Source organism: Rhyacophila brunnea, unplaced genomic scaffold (assembly GCF_057557595.1).
Source record: "Rhyacophila brunnea isolate RB1 unplaced genomic scaffold, BYU_Rbru_1.0 scaffold_5, whole genome shotgun sequence".
In the NCBI taxonomy this organism is placed as follows: Eukaryota; Metazoa; Arthropoda; class Insecta; order Trichoptera; family Rhyacophilidae; genus Rhyacophila; species Rhyacophila brunnea.
In genome coordinates, this window is record NW_028233170.1 from 24622569 (window position 1) to 24639175 (window position 16607).

The 16607-nt window shown below is 30.4% G+C and overlaps 1 protein-coding gene across 3 annotated transcripts in view; it reads left to right on the plus strand.

Annotated features, from left to right (window-relative positions):
- LOC147066200 (pseudouridylate synthase RPUSD2-like) overlaps window positions 1-16607 on the plus strand; it is a 491295-nt gene that overhangs the window by 67395 nt on the left and 407293 nt on the right. For 2 of the 3 annotated variants that reach the window (XM_085955875.1, XM_085955877.1), the window contains exon 2: window positions 10399-11419. In XM_085955875.1, the coding sequence (XP_085812001.1) occupies window positions 11144-11419 (276 nt within the window). In that variant the 5' untranslated portion in view covers window positions 10399-11143. Of the gene's footprint in view, window positions 1-3014; window positions 3152-10398; window positions 11420-16607 lie in introns of those variants that run through there. The other variant, XM_085955876.1, reaches the window with a different exon arrangement.

The window sequence follows — 16607 nt, forward strand, 5'->3', positions numbered from 1 at the left end:
GGTACATTGTATTAATGAGCATATTATACTTTAAGATGAGGATAAAGACCACAGTTTTTTGCTATGCATTCGCGTGTTTTTTTTAATTATAAGTATTATGATCAGAACTTTGCTGTAGAAATTTCATTTAAAATATAAAACATTGGGCATCGTTAACCATTCATGCAATATCATTTAAAATTTTAAAACATGGTTTTCCTTTATGTCTCTTACTGTACCATTGTTCACCCAAGGTATATTTAAAAATTACTATTAATCTGTCAATCAAAGGTGTGGTCACTTTTCCTCGTTGATAACACATTTTTAATTATCTTTATTTATTTTATTACAAAGAATCAACATTATCAATTGTATCTACTTACCTATATTAGCACCGTATCTCATATTTACTTGTTATCGTTCATCGTGCCTGTTTGTTTTTAATTCACTTTCGAAATCAATGAAAAATTATTTTCCAGGAAAATTGTAGATATTACTTACCTAAGTATATTTTTTCCAATTTTACCGCAAGTTGGTGCATTACCGTAGCAATCAATTGTGATCGGCATGAAAATCGAATAAAACAAACACATTGGTACCTACAGTAAAAACAAAACAATGATTCAGTTCGAGGATTATGTGCGTACGAATACGTATACCGTTGTCTACGTCACATGACTGCTAGGTAATTCGTAGGGCTAAACATCCGCACCCATACCATCGACCAACCAAATCATTGTATTGTTTTTACTTTACCTGTAGGTACTATGAAAATAGCATGAAGGTTGTATTTTATTAGAAGTGGTTTTCTAATGTCCCTATTAGTTGAAACGTATTGTTTGAAATATATTTTGCAATAAGACTTCACATATTGGTACAATACTTATACACATTAATTGAGTCAAATGTGATAGGTACCTAATATACAGATGTTTGCCATATATTTATACTATATGGGATAGTTCTCCCTTTGATAGCAGGAAACTATTTTTTTTAAGTTTAGTTACGTAATGCCGGGTCCACCCTGGCAACATGTCGCCGGCAACCTCGTTAAATTTTACGATAATTATCATAATTGCTTAAGAAATTTTACGATAATAATCATACTTATCGTAAAATTTAATGGGGTTGCCGGCGAAATGTTGCCAGTGTGGACCCGGCATAATGCACGTATCATTCGTTAATGCAAGACTTAATTACTTGTAAGTTATTACAGTCTCCCGAGCGTCTTCCGTTTTTTAATCTCACTGGATATAATATATTATTTATTATATTTGAGTATATTGCTAAACCATAAAAATAAATAAACTATCAAATTTTAATATATGTAGGTATATATGTAAATAACTAATCAATAATAATAATAACCAATTGTTTACATTTACCGATATATTTATTCGCGTTTTTTGAGTGTCAGAATGTATGCTTCTAGCGCTGTAAATGTGTTTGAATTCTGTTGATAGAATTATTTGATTGGACAGATTCACAGAAAATTGATGTTTTCATCGGAAAATTTATTTCCGATGAAAAAATCGTTGAATTTTAAGTAGATCTACTTATACACTTTTATTATTTTTTTATTTACTATATATTGGATTTCTGCAGTATTTAGGAATAAATAAAAATAAAACATTACTAGTGGCCACATTTAATTAACCGTAGACTCGAGTTACTGACAATAAATATAACATTACATAATTCGTATTATTAAACATTATTTGTGTTGAATCGAAGTGTACACAGTTATTTTTCATAGTCATAGTTATTATTGATTTTTTCAATCTCAGTGAGAAGGTATTTTATTATTACAACGTTTTTATTAGCTCGTATTCTTGTTTGTCCGGTGGTTGTTTGTCCAGTACAAATCTTGCAATCGATTTTTAACTAACTTCCCGACTAGCTAGACATTTGAAACTTTTAGAATATATCAGAACACGGTGCCAATGCATTCTTTTAATACTTTTAGCTATCTTTAAGCCGAATTGAATTCATTTTCAGTTAATTCTGTTTTGTATGGAAAGTTATTTCAGAAATATCTGTAAAAAGTAAAAGATTATTAATGGTCGCTAAGTAGGTGGTCTTAGCAACTAAATTATTAATATATACGTGCGTTACTATGGAAAGCAAAATCAAATGTCGAAATGACATTTCAGTATTCTATGTTATTTGTTTGTTTGTTTGTTTTTTTATTTACTTCATGTCAAGTTCAAGTTTGAGCATATTGAGAATAATAATTCAACAGAAAATTTAAAAACGTTGTAAATAAAAAGTTCTTTTTATTTTGTAATTATTTTATTATGCTTGTAAATGTAATGTATTCACGCGAGAAATAGTCTTTGCGATTAATTATCGGACGATGGGTTGAACTGAACGAATGCCTAAAAACAGGGAGCACAAAAATGATGGGAAATATGTTACCATCGTTGCATGAGGCTAAAACATTATGAATTTCTCGAGCGTAGTGTTAATAATATATAGAATAAAATTAAACACGTTTTAAAGAATACTTATGTTATTTTCAATACATAATGTCTGTATTATAATATGCATTAAAATTAGTCACCTCAACAAAACGTGCATTCAATATTGGTAATATTTGAGGACAATCCGAAAGTTTTGTATTTCTTGCGTTTTATGACCTGACCGTTATTTTTAGCAATCAAATTTGGCTTCAAAGTATTGGTCAATGGCGACTGGCTTTACTGTTCTGTGCCTAGAAACCACTTATAATACATATGTTAATAAATCTCTGAAGTAGGGGTGGTTCACATCCCCCATGATTCATACCTGACAGATTAATTAAAAACATTGTATTATAAAGTTTTTTTAAAACATGTACAATTATCCATTATTTTTATTAATTGTGTTTGATTAATTCCATGTTGGCCTCTCACCTCTTATTTTATTATTATGTCTGTATGTTCATCGTATGAATATTAATTATAAAGAAGAGCAATCTTGGAGCCCTATACCTGCTCATCGATTCGCGGCTCTGTCGTGTAATTGGCGGCAACACACGCCAGTCGACCACCGATCGTTTATCAGTCGCGTTTGGTCGTCCGGCCCAAGAGGTCGCACTTTCGTACCGGTGCCAACTTCACATCTGTTCGAAAACAACGTCAAGTTTCTCGCGCGCGAAAACACCACTCCGACGTTCGGCAATTTACAAAAAGTAAATATTCCCGCGCTTTTCTCTCTCCCACGCAAAGTCGCTTCGATACCGCCATCTCTCTCGGGCTGTAAATTCACCGGCTATATTTTTTAATATCGCCTCCTCCAGGTGCGCATGAAAATTCATACAACCAAAACGTGTTATATTTTTTTTTTCATCGAAGTTAGCTTTTTTATTTCTGCTTATATTTTTGGTAGTTAATATATTTTTGAATAGATTTTCGCGAGCAGTTTAACGCGTGAATATACTCACATAAATTGAATATACTCACATAAATTGAAGCCCACGACAGTTGAACATGTGATAATTATTATAACTATCGTGTTCAAAAATAAATTACTAATTTTACATCCTCAAAAATATACCCCCCCCCCCCAGTGCGTAATTTTAGAATCATTTTAGTTTGTGGAATTTGTGCAAAAACATTCATTTGTTTTAACGTACTTAGGTCCTCACCTTTTGGTATTCATTTGAATACTACTCACCTATAGTTAAATTCTATCAATCGTACATTAAATGAAATTCCTATTTTAAAAAAACTTACATTATTTAACCACCTATATATGTGTTAAATTTCATTATTAGTTTCGGAAAGAATTTAAATGGTTGCATACAATTTCCATATTATGGACTATCAAATAGAAAATTACAAAATAATACATTTAATACACATTATCTAGATTCTAGAATCTATGTAAATGAGATACATACTCAATGTAGTTATGTATTACATTTTATACTAGCTATTATAATTATGTTATAATTAACTCATTTACTTAGCGGATTATATTATATTTGCAAGAACTTATATATAAAATTGTATCGTTAGTTTTTCATAGGTACTTACACCAAATAACCTATACCGAATTATAACACTTAGCAGGGAATTATCCCTAATCATAATGTAAATAATATTAAAGATGAGTTTTTTGAAGTACTTAGTTAAATTATCTGACTGTTTTTTGTATTACTGTATGTATTATTAAGATATTTTTCTATATTTACCTAAAATATTTATTAAATTTGACTGTTTCAAATGAGTCATCGGTAAAATATATTATCTAGTGTGATTTTATACTAGTCAGTAGTAGTTTTGGAAAATATTTTAACGTGTAGCTAAGTGCAGAGTAGTTTTTTCAATATCTACCTATATATAAAAGGTAGTTAACTAACATTTTTTGCTGGAGAATATGCACCTCCCCGTGTGAATTTTTTAAATTGTGAAGATTATTTAAAAATTAATGATTGTTTATCATTCGACAAACCCATCTGATTCTTCATCTGGACCATGCACACATTGGGAAAAAAACATATTGTGATTGTTTAGAGCCAAAATATATTTGATTTTGAGACGTATAATATTGTAACACAATTCCAATATGCATATAACTGAAAATTTGTTTACTACTACTAACTACTTAATCAAAATCACTTGTGTAGAAACGGTAAAAGTGTTAATTAGTAGTTCGGTATAGCCACTTATACTATGATTAGTAAACGGACATTGTATGTAGTTAACGGTGTTCTTGAACCGTCTGCGAATCCTCGAGGATATAGAGCGGTCACCCATCCTTATTTGAGTGGCGTCGTGCATCGAATTACTCCCGTGATTGACGTCCTCGTCTCTGGCCCGTGATGGCAATTTCATTGGCTCTCAGAAGTGGTCTGACGTGTTCTTGCAACAAATTTCCTGATGAATTTTTGTACTGTTTATTTACTTTGTCGGTAGTATTATTTTTTCGCGTCGTTTTCTTGGCGATTTTACTTGAAAATAATAAACAAGTGAAGTGTTTGTTTAGCCGATATTTTTAATTACACTTTTCTTTCTTCTTTAAACGTTTTATGTTGATCTGTTTTTACGTGCAATCAATTTATTTATAAATCATCTCAAAGCCACCGTTTGTATAGTTTAGATCGTTGAAATTTTCATTCAATAATACACCTATATTTAACAACATAATTATGTTTACTTCAATTAAGATCTAGGTATTTAACGACGTACTTTTTAGCAATTTATTTGGATTAGCTCAAATGTTGAAATACCTATTTGTATTTAATTTTGTAAAGTGAATAAAAATCGGTAACATAGGTATATTATTATTTCCAAGTGAAGGTACGTAATGGAATTTGAATTTAAATTATAGTGGTTGATCTTCGTGCACTTTTTACACTCTCAAATGATGGCAAACCTACATTTAACACAGAATAATATAGTCATTTACTGTTTATTTGTAAGATTAAAGATCGTGAAAATACCTCATTTTCAAGTAAATAATTTACTCACATGTGTTGGAAGTTCTGCTCGTTAAAATACCCTCTAATAAAACCTAAAACCTGTCTACTGAAAAAATATTTTTTTTCGTTCACTTTTAATCAAAGAAAAAAACAAAAATATGTAATGATTCACCTATCTATACGAATTTGTTATTACTTAGGTACTTATTCATTGCTCGACTAAAATTGTATAAATTAATTCAATTTATTTCATCAATTTATTATACAAATATTCACATTCTTTTGCCTATTTTATTATTACTTATTTTGTTATTTATGCGTTCAACAAATTAACACATACTACCTATTTCAAACGTATCAAAATGTAATTTAACATTATGAAAGTACGTAATTAACTCTTTCCGTTTTCCAAATTCAAACATCTAATAATATTTATGCTTTAGTATTTATAGTTGTCAGGATTTCCTTTTTACTCCATTAACTGTGGAAGTTATTTTTTTTTATATAAACATAACATTAGTATTTCAATAATATAATCTCTGCCGAGTCACACAAAATAGGACTTTCTTATTATTTCACAACACGATAATATGAAGTGCCGGCGAAATTTAAATTTCCGACATAGTGATATCTACGTTAGCCTTTGAAGCCCAAAAATGAGATAGGTATATCACGATTACAACATAGCCATTAATATTTTAATCGAGTGATGCCACACTCGACCGGAGAAAGTGATTATTTTATTCAAACATAACTTTTCAAATACGATATTCTTCCAACAGCGATTATGCCAAATTTGGTAATATTTATAGCGCTCCGGTGGGAAATAATCTCTTTTTTTTTTGTTTTCTTACAAACTCGTTTTCTTATTAATTCGTTAGCGAATGTTTTGATTTTTATGCTTATTTTATTGATTATGTTTTCCGTTATCATATACGTTTAAAAGATTATTTTTGATAATATTTGCATACCTGACTTGTTAACACATATTTATAACACATGCATATTGCACAATTACTGACGGAAGACATTTATATTACAACTATTTTTATATTTAAGGTAAAGACTTTTAAAGGTAGGCAGTACCTAGATCGGTATATTTATATTAAATTAGTGTTGTGAACGTGTTAAAAGCATGGATACCTACAGTTAATTATAATAAGATATGTACTATGAATTCATTGAGATTTTAAAGGTGCTTGCATTAAATTCTTCGTGACTTCGTCATATTTATGATCTAATCCTATTGTAATTTAACTCACGAGCTACCGCAGAGGTGAGAGAAAGAGAATATTATGTAAATCTCCGCGCTTTGAACTGTTCTTTCTCTTCCCGTCGCGCAGTAGTCTCATTACATATTAGGGAGTAGTTTTTATTGTAAGTGCCCAAAAGAAAACCAAAGCCTGTCGTTTTTACTACTAACAAATACATAATTGAATATTTTCTTTATAGAGATTGGTGTTATTGTTTAATTTGGAACGCGTCAGTTAACTTTAATACGTAAGTATATTTAAGTCGAATAATGACAATGTGAGTTAGTTGATCACCAGTTTTAATACTGGATAGTAGATCGCAGTTTACTTGACGTGATATGCCTTATCTATACAATATAACTGTATTAGGTATTTCGTACATGCTATTTTTAACGCACTAGTTAAAAATACACATAAGTCATACAATTATATTTACTATCTGTATTTTATAGTATTATTAACTCTTATCGTATCACTCGGGATGTGGTTATTCAATAGCTCCACTCCTCCCACTCGTTTTAGATTATTGCTTCAGTCAATAAAAAAATATTACATATAATTTTTCTATCTTTTACGCCTAATATAATATTATCCAAGTAATTAAAAAGATATATGGTCCGGAAAATTGTCGTGCAATATATAAGTAATTAAATTGGTTAGCAAAATATCATAAAATATGCTGCATTGCATCTTTGAATCTATGTTTTATCACTCACTGCCCCGGGTACTCGCTTTGGCGGCACTCACATGGCCAACCGATGAGACACAAATTGACATTGACATTCACCAAAAGTAATATCGTTATAAATGCGATTTACCAAACGTCATTTTTTAAATTAAAAATAATATATTATGATAGTATTTGTGTAAGATTAACCTCAAAAATCGTCTTTATTCAGGCCGTGACACTGAATCTCGAATTACGCTGGTAGTGCTAATTATTGATTATCTTCGAATGTGACGCGGTAATCTGTTTGCAATAAATAAGATTTTTGATTGTACCTATATTTCGTTCAAACTATTTACATTTAAGTATTTATCAACAATGGACAAACATCATTTTCTACAAATAGTTTACTATATTGCATTCGAAGTATGAGCAATAACTAGCACTACCATAGAAGTTTACGGCTTCGTGTCAGGACCAGACTATTATAGTAGGCCTTGTTTGACGTATAAAAAAATATCAAATTCGATCGCTGAGTAAGTACATGATTATTTTCTTTGCAAGGTCAATGAACTGTCAGGCGTTTTAACACGGTCGCTCATGACCGTGTTAACTGTGGTAAAGTGAAATAAAGTACAACAGGTAAATATTGAGAATTTACCGCAAGCTGTCGAGTGTCGTTGAGTACTACCGCAACATATTTTTAAAACGTCATACTTGATTCTAATCAGATGCATTTGAAATCGAGTACGACACGGTGCCGTGTTTCTTAGCCCTCTTATCACCGAGTTACCAATTATTATAGATGACCGCCGTGACACTGAATCTCGAATTACGCTGGTAGTGCTAATTATTGATTATCTTCGAATGTGACGCGGTAATCTGTTTGCAAAAAATAAGATTTTTGATTGTACCTATATTTCGTTCAAACTATTTACATTTAAGTATTTATCAACAATGGACAAACATCATTTTCTACAAATAGTTTACTATATTGCATTCGAAGTATGAGCAATAACTAGCACTGCCATAGAAGTTTACGGCTTCGTGTCAGGACCAGACTATTATAGTAGGCCTTGTTTGACGTATAAAAAAATATCAAATTCGATCGCTGAGTAAGTACATGATTATTTTCTTTGCAAGGTCAATTTTTTTAAATGTAATATTCTTTAGTCTTCATATGCGTACACAATACGTATTTAATCGATTTTCGTTTTATAAACGTATCTTATAATTATTAAATTGAAAGTTCATTGAACATAACATAATCCAGTTATGACATTTTCGAGAACTCTTTTTAAATAATATTCTTTGGGCCTACCTACGTGTGTAGTGTTGATTTTTATTAAACCTGATTTAAATCTAACCAATTTGCATAACATATTAAATTCCTAAAAGACTTGACATAAATTGGTCAATGACTCCATTTCTTCCTCAGTATCTTATTGGTTACCAATTCTAGTTTCAATATAAAGGAGTTACTCATTTGTGCACAGTTCTTTCACCTCGCATAAAGTTTTTTTGCTTCATTTCTTCGTTATTCGGTATCGGTAATGTGTTTAGATAAGTCAATCTCCCCTATGAAGATTGTCTAGATGATTGAATGAGTTTTTAGAGTATGGTCATAAATAAAACTTACCACCAAATTTAATGAGCTCATCGGGAATACAAGGAAATCGCATTCGGTCTGATGAGATGTTTTCCGTTTCAAACCAGTTCTATATAATTTAATCGTACGATTACATCAATTAATATTTTTTATAGACTCTTAACGGTTTTCAAACCAAGTAACATTTTAAGAAATAACGTATAGTTTAGGTTTATATTATCATTTATATTAAGTATGTATTAGTTTTTACACCATTTCAATATTATATTACATTTTCTTGTAGTTTTTTTTTAGAAGTAGTACGAGTAATAAACATTACTGTATGCGCTAAACCTTTATTACCATTGAAGTAATTTCATACTAAGAGTCTTATGTTGGAAACTTATCACAAAATTGGTTTAGGTTATCAGTAGATTGTGTTTGAGGTAGTAAAATTGGTATCGACGATTACATTTACAATTATTAGTTTATAGTTTTTTTACGTTATGTACGGTCTTTGTTTTGTTTAATAAAACATCGTTAGCACGTAGATATTGCGTTATAAGTGCCAAGGTTTCAATGAAATGTTTAACTATTGTATTACGTACGCGATAGTAGGTTTTTGTACTTTCTTGTCTTTATTGATACTTCCTCGAAACAAACACATTAACGCATAAGTATATAAATATTGTTCGTTATAATTAAATTAAAATCGTTACCATTTGTGAATCGTGTAACGCTCTGTATATTGGGCAGACAAACAAAATTTGATCCAGAAAACACAAATTGCTTTATTTTTAGTGAATAGATGCGTTTCATACCGGATACATATTTCGTATTATGCTGTTATATATCCCTGTAGGGATATTCTAACATAATATATTGTAACTCTAAAATTAATAAAAATGTGATAAATATTATGCTGTAACGTATTCAGACAATTAGTTATCCCGGGCTATGAACTGTCAGGCGTTTTAACACGGTCGCTCATGACCGTGTTAACTGTGGTAAAGTGAAATAAAGTACAACAGGTAAATATTGAGAATTTACCGCAAGCTGTCGAGTGTCGTTGAGTACTACCGCAACATATTTTTAAAACGTCATACTTGATTCTAATCAGATGCATTTGAAATCGAGTACGACACGGTGCCGTGTTTCTTAGCCCTCTTATCACCGAGTTACCAATTATTATAGATGACCGCCTTGTATACGGAATTCTCCGAGTGATATCTGTGTTATTTTGGATCATGAAAAATAACGTGTTAACTAGTTAGAATAAGCTGATATCACTATGAACGTACAGTTCTTATCATGATAATAGTGTTTATTATATGTAAAACTGATGCAACGTTTCGTTAACATTATTTAATTTAATGTTGTGACTGTGGAATCACCGGTTGACCCGATTACATCAAACGCCAAGTGAAACTGAAAGTTTCAATACAATTTTACTGATATCAGTAAGATTTTTATTGAAATTTCATAATTTTATTTCTTTTTTCAGCCTTTCTTGGAGTTCATCGATAACTATCAACAAGAGACGTACCTAACTAATATTTTGAAGTAAAAAATAAATCTCCGTGCTTTGTGATGTTTCTTAAGCCAACAGTTATCGAGTCTGTGTAAATGAAAAAGGTTACCGAAAATAATGTCCATTATGAAAATGAACCCCGATGGTATATTTCGATAGCAGACACTTAAGCCTTGATCAGTCGAGTACTGTACTTGTCGTCGACTGGGAACGATTCTCCTTATGAAAATGTGACGGTAGATTTTCGTGAAAAATTTTGTTTTCGTTAAATTTTACATACATTTGTGTTATAATATTAATGAGTTGTAGTGAATATTATTTGTGAAAATTATAACTTTTACTGTGAAATATAATATTGTAATAAATCACATATGATTATTTATTACTCTACTTAATCTTACAAATTTAAATACCAGCTTAAATGTTTATTAATAATTTGTGATTTCGCGCGATTAACTGTATAATTGATGATAATAGTTTCAATCGACCATATATATAATCACAGCAAAAAGTGAAAACGTGTACAAAAATAACAAACTAAATACACATAATCCTGTCTGTGTACATTATTTAAAAGAACAATTAACACTTGTTTCCATTTGTACGAGAGTTACTAGTGATTAAAAGTGAAAAGTGCTTGTAAGAAGACGAAATCCGTAAGTTTTCAAGTGCGGTGTTAAATAACTCATATAAACTGGAACCTCTATACGCCGAAGCCATGCAGCATCACGGCGGAGGTGCGTGGTACCTGCCGTGGGGGGTGCCATTCCAGAAGATGGTGGCCGTCCCCCTGGGCGGTCAGCAAGGCGGTAGGCTTCTGCCTCCACTCCTCGGTGGTCTCGGAGCGCTGAGTGGTTTGGGAGGTCCGCTTACTTTAGCTGGAGGTTTCCTCACTGCTCACCATTTGCCACCTCCGACTCATCGTCCTCCAACCTTGGCTCCGCAACCCCAACCACAGCAGGCCCTGCACCTGAGACACACTCCTCCAAGAAAGGTAAAACAATACCATTACATTACATGTTTTCCAAAGATGCACTGTATTTAAAATTGCATATTTCCACGTGAAGATCTGAAGACGCCAAAAGGTCGTCAGTGATATTTTTCAATTTTACAGGTGAGCAATTTTGGAATTAGAATTCTACTGGTATCGTCATATATTTTTCACCCTTCAAAAAATATTTGTAACTTTTCACTGAATAAATTTTTTTGATGCATTTTTGGGATTCCAAACAACGAATAAATAATTTCGTTTCGCCAAGAAAGTTTGGCAAATTTTATAATATTATAATTCTAGGTTTCACATGATGTGTTCAATCTTCATTTTTTATAGCGGTCGAAGTCAATCACTCAGAAATGACTTCGATTCATCAACATTTTACTAAACATAAATGACCTATTTGAAATGAATTTTAAATATAAAAAGACTGAAGTAAATCATTTGTATATACATAACTTGAAAACACCTCAAAATACGAACCTCGTTTTTTTCAAATGTGATTTTTTTTCTAGTGGGTATATATTTGATGTGTTTTCAAGTTATCTATATTCAATATATAAAATGTTACATTCTTATTATAGAAGAAATAGTTTATTATAAATTATTTGTATTGATTAATCATTACCATCATATTTACTTCTCATATAAAGCAATATTCTTTGTTATTATTACTATATTTAAAACTATTGAGAACTTATTTTTGAAAGAAAGTGATAAAGAATTTTTTTATCATTTTGATAAGTTACCAAATTTTCTGGCTAGACAACATACTTTTGAAAGTCACACGGAGCTTTGTTTTTAGAATTTCGAGACTTTTTTATCGTAATAAACTTAAATTTAATCGATTATTTGTTTACAGCTAAACATATTTTTTGTGTAAGGTATCTACATAGGTAATATTTTTTACTTTATGAATTTTGACTAGAAAGTTTTTTTTCTTTTTTTTTAAGAATTTCAGTCTACGAATATTACTGAATTTATCAAAATAATCCATAATAAAATTCGTTTTACCAAATAATTGTATTACTCAGACTGATTCAAAAATCGGTTGTTTCCACCACCATAAGTTCCACCACCAGTTTTCGATTCTTGTGACGAGGACTATTTTTTTCTGATCGCGATTGTTTGAACGACACAGAGCGGCGGATAAAACCCTAATCGTTTGTTCTAAACATTTTTATCTCATTAGTAATAATTTTAACATACGACACATGTATTTACTTAATCGTTCTAAATTAAATATAAGTCCATAATACGAATTTTATACTAGTGACCAAAATTTGATTAATTGTATGCCTTAAACATATATTCATAATGTAATATTACATGATGTGAACTAAGTTCTATTTATTATTATGTTTAATTTTAGTTAATTGAGGTATGCCCTTCCACTACGAGTTGCCTGTTAAAATAAATAAACTTATGCATACTCACATTTTTTGTTGTTAGGTGATGTTGAAAATTGGAATAATTCTGCTCAGATATTAGTTATTTTCTCTAGTTACATCTAGTTTACTCATCGGTTCTGTTGGGAACATAATATCCCCCCAATGCTTTTTACACGCGATTGGAATATTACTTTATAACGTTTGATTGTATCTTTTTTTATATGATTTGTTATGTAGGAAAGTAAATTAATACGGTTTCCAGATAGGTATTATTCTTGTAGTGTCAGGGCAAGGGAGAGAGATCAGACCATCTCATTATGTGTTTTACACTTATATTCTTTGATAATGGTGTTACAATTGAAGCAACTGTATAATTTATATTATCTTTTTCTTAATTGGAATTTTAACTCAATTAATTAATATTACTTATTCAGTCGGCATTAACTTGGCATAATTTCGTCTCACTATAGTAATTATGTAGTATGATGGAAAAATATGATACATATATGTCCGTTTTTTGACAAATTGAGCTATAGCTATACCTTCACATTCGTTTCATTAGAATCTATAAGATATCCAAGTATGTCTACGTCTAATAGTTGGGAGAAAAGGCTGTGTCAATATGTAATATGTCAATTTTTTGAATGACTTTCGAATTTTAAAATTACACCCAAACAATTTAGGACAACGGACATAGGTATCGTGTTTTGCCTTCTTACTACAGTATTAATCGATTAGATACCTGCTTTATCTACACTTTTTCAAAATATTGAAGGTAAAATCGGTAAATTCTGGTAAATATATTACTAAGTAAACACTACACAATCTATATATTAAATATTATTATTAGTTCGTTTGAATATAAGTTATAAATTTCTGCTGTCGAATATTATGACGCGTTGGTATATTTTTTTATTGTAGCATTCGTACGTTCGTCTGAGAGGTGTCTATTTCCATATAAAAAGATACGCGAACCAGAACATGAATTTTATTGCCGATCAAGTTAAATTTGTGGTTTATATGTTTCAGGTTTTTCGAGTTGAAGGTTGCTTAGGGCAACGCTCCTCTCTTATATAATTAAATGTACTCAATATAACGAGTTGAGCTTTCTTTGTCTTTCATCTCGAATTCTTAATACATTTCGGGTAAGATTTTTACGCGTCAAAAAGCTCTTAAACCACAACAATTAAAATTAGTTTTCTTAATTTATCCAGCCTTCAAAAATAAATTAAGATTTTTTTTCATCTAACTTTTCTGCTTAATGCTTTATCGAAATTGATTCGAAGAAAGAGCACTTCAAAAATCAAATCTCAACTGAAGGTTTCAGTGAGAATATTTTCCTCAGAATCCTTCAATATTTAATAAATACACATTTTAGAACACTGTAATTAAATATATATCAAAAGTTCCGTTTTGTTATTATTGTTCTCACACAATTTTTTCATTTTATTTTGTAATTGTCCAACAACGCTTTCATTTTAGTATTTATTTATAAAGTCAATAATTTTATTATCGTAATACATCGTATTAATGTAATTCTTTGAAGATACATCCTGTACCCTATTTATATAATTGAGTATCGATTATATTAAAATTAATAACAGGTGCCACTACGACAAAACGAAAATTTAGAGAGATCTTGGATCTATAAATCAATGTTAGTAATTTGATCATTGATTGAATTGTAAAGTATCTCAGCTGCGTAGTTTTCAGAAAATTTCCCAATTTATTTGGTGTATTTCTGAGGTTGTTCCAAGTTATCCAAGTACTTCTCATGTGTGCACTATATCAGGTCCCTCAACGTTGACGATTACTTTAGCTAAGGTGTTTCCGCTCTACTCTAATTTAAACGTTTCTTCGGATCTCACCCAATGGGGTTTTCTATGCTCTTAAACCTAGATGTTTGTATTCTACCACTTCCTCTACATCGTTCTATTTTTCTTGGCTCGCCAAATGTGCCCTAGTTAAGCCACCTTTCACCGTTTTACTCCAGACATAATTTTATTACACCAGTTCTTTTGCAACACTTTTAAATGACCATTTTTGTATATAGGATGCGCATTACGCAATACTTTTTCTATCATGGCTTTCCGCCAAGACATAACAGGAAATCAATTTCATAATATTCTTTGATTCAACCACAGTTCAAATGATTCCACGCGGTTTATGATATTTTTGAAAACGTGTTTATCACTCCGTTTTCACCTCATCAAAAACCATGAGTTACCAATAAGTAAAAGCTGAATCCCTTGATTGTTTATATACCATAAATCAGCAGATACATACGTGGTATTTGATAATAATTCTTTCTCACAGTTTTAAATTCCATTATCGTTGCAAAAGAACAAATGTAAGTTATATATATAAATATCGAGTGTTTTAATCAGATTCGAATAATTTGTCTTTTACGCCTGGAAAGAAATTAAATTATAAATTCAGATGAGGATTGTTTTGGGAAAACGCTTCGGGGCATTAAATTTACATTTTACTATCGCACCAAACGCGTCTTATTTACTGTAAATGTTTCCAGTATCTGTAGCATTTTGCAATAATTATTAAACTTCTTGTAGATAATATGCGTGGACTTATTTTCTCGTAAGTAATCTTTTCCCAAGGCTGTTTCAGAACGAAATTATTATTCTAACCCAGTAATATATAATTCAACTATTTTCCACTGAATGCACTGTTACTGTGCGATGTTCTATTTATTTATTCAATTTATATAACTTACATTAATTTAAAGCAATTACAATTCAAGTATGATGCTCACTTATTTCTCAAAGCTTTTATTTATAGGTAGGTACTGTTTGAGCTTCGAACTAAAACTTCTATTATAACTTTACATTAATTAAATTATTTTTAATTCAAATGCTTCATTATTATGTTGTATATACCTACATAGATAATTACCAAAAATAAATAAAAAATATTATATTAATTATTCATCGACAAGTGTGTAAGGCCATCATATTTTATTAACATATTACTCAAATCATTTTCATAATTTTACCAACTTGTTTTTAATTCAAAAATCGGTAGACATTTATTGAATGAATTTTAAACACAGTTAATATTGACAATTTATGGGAAAACGGATAATCAGATAGGTAGCGTAATGAGTAGATCCATCACCCAGAAAGTGAAGGTCGTACGTGTCCAATTTTTCGTTTGTTACCTTTTAATAGAGTTTTCACAATTATGTATATTACTTATGTGTGCCTTAAATAAGTAATACGTATTATGTATGTTATATACCTACATTGTTTATCTTGATGACATTGTTATATTGGATAATCAGATAAGTAGTGTAATGAGTAGATCCATCACCTGGAAAGTGAAGGTTGTATGTGTCCAATTTTTCGTTTGTTACTACATTTTTATAAAGTGTTCACAATTATTCTATGTATATGTTCCTTAATAAAAATACTAAATATGTATGGTATATACCTACGCTGATGACATTTTATTATAATAATAAAACTTCTGGTTAAAGTTTAGTGAAATATAATTTTGTTCAGAAATTAAATTTAAAGCTAAACATGTGTGAACGCTGAAAAGCTTAATTATTTCTATTTCACATTTAATAGAATCGACACTATGAAAACTGATATTCCATCAATACAATGTTATTGTTTTGTGCAATAATTTAATTTGTGTTTTAACTCTTACCATTTTCCATGCCAAGACAGTTTGTGCCTTAAAATTCTGATATAATCTAGTAGGAAAGTGTTTTTTTTTTAAGTTATATGTTATATTACAACCAATTCTATTGACGTTTTTCACTCATTGGACCGCCA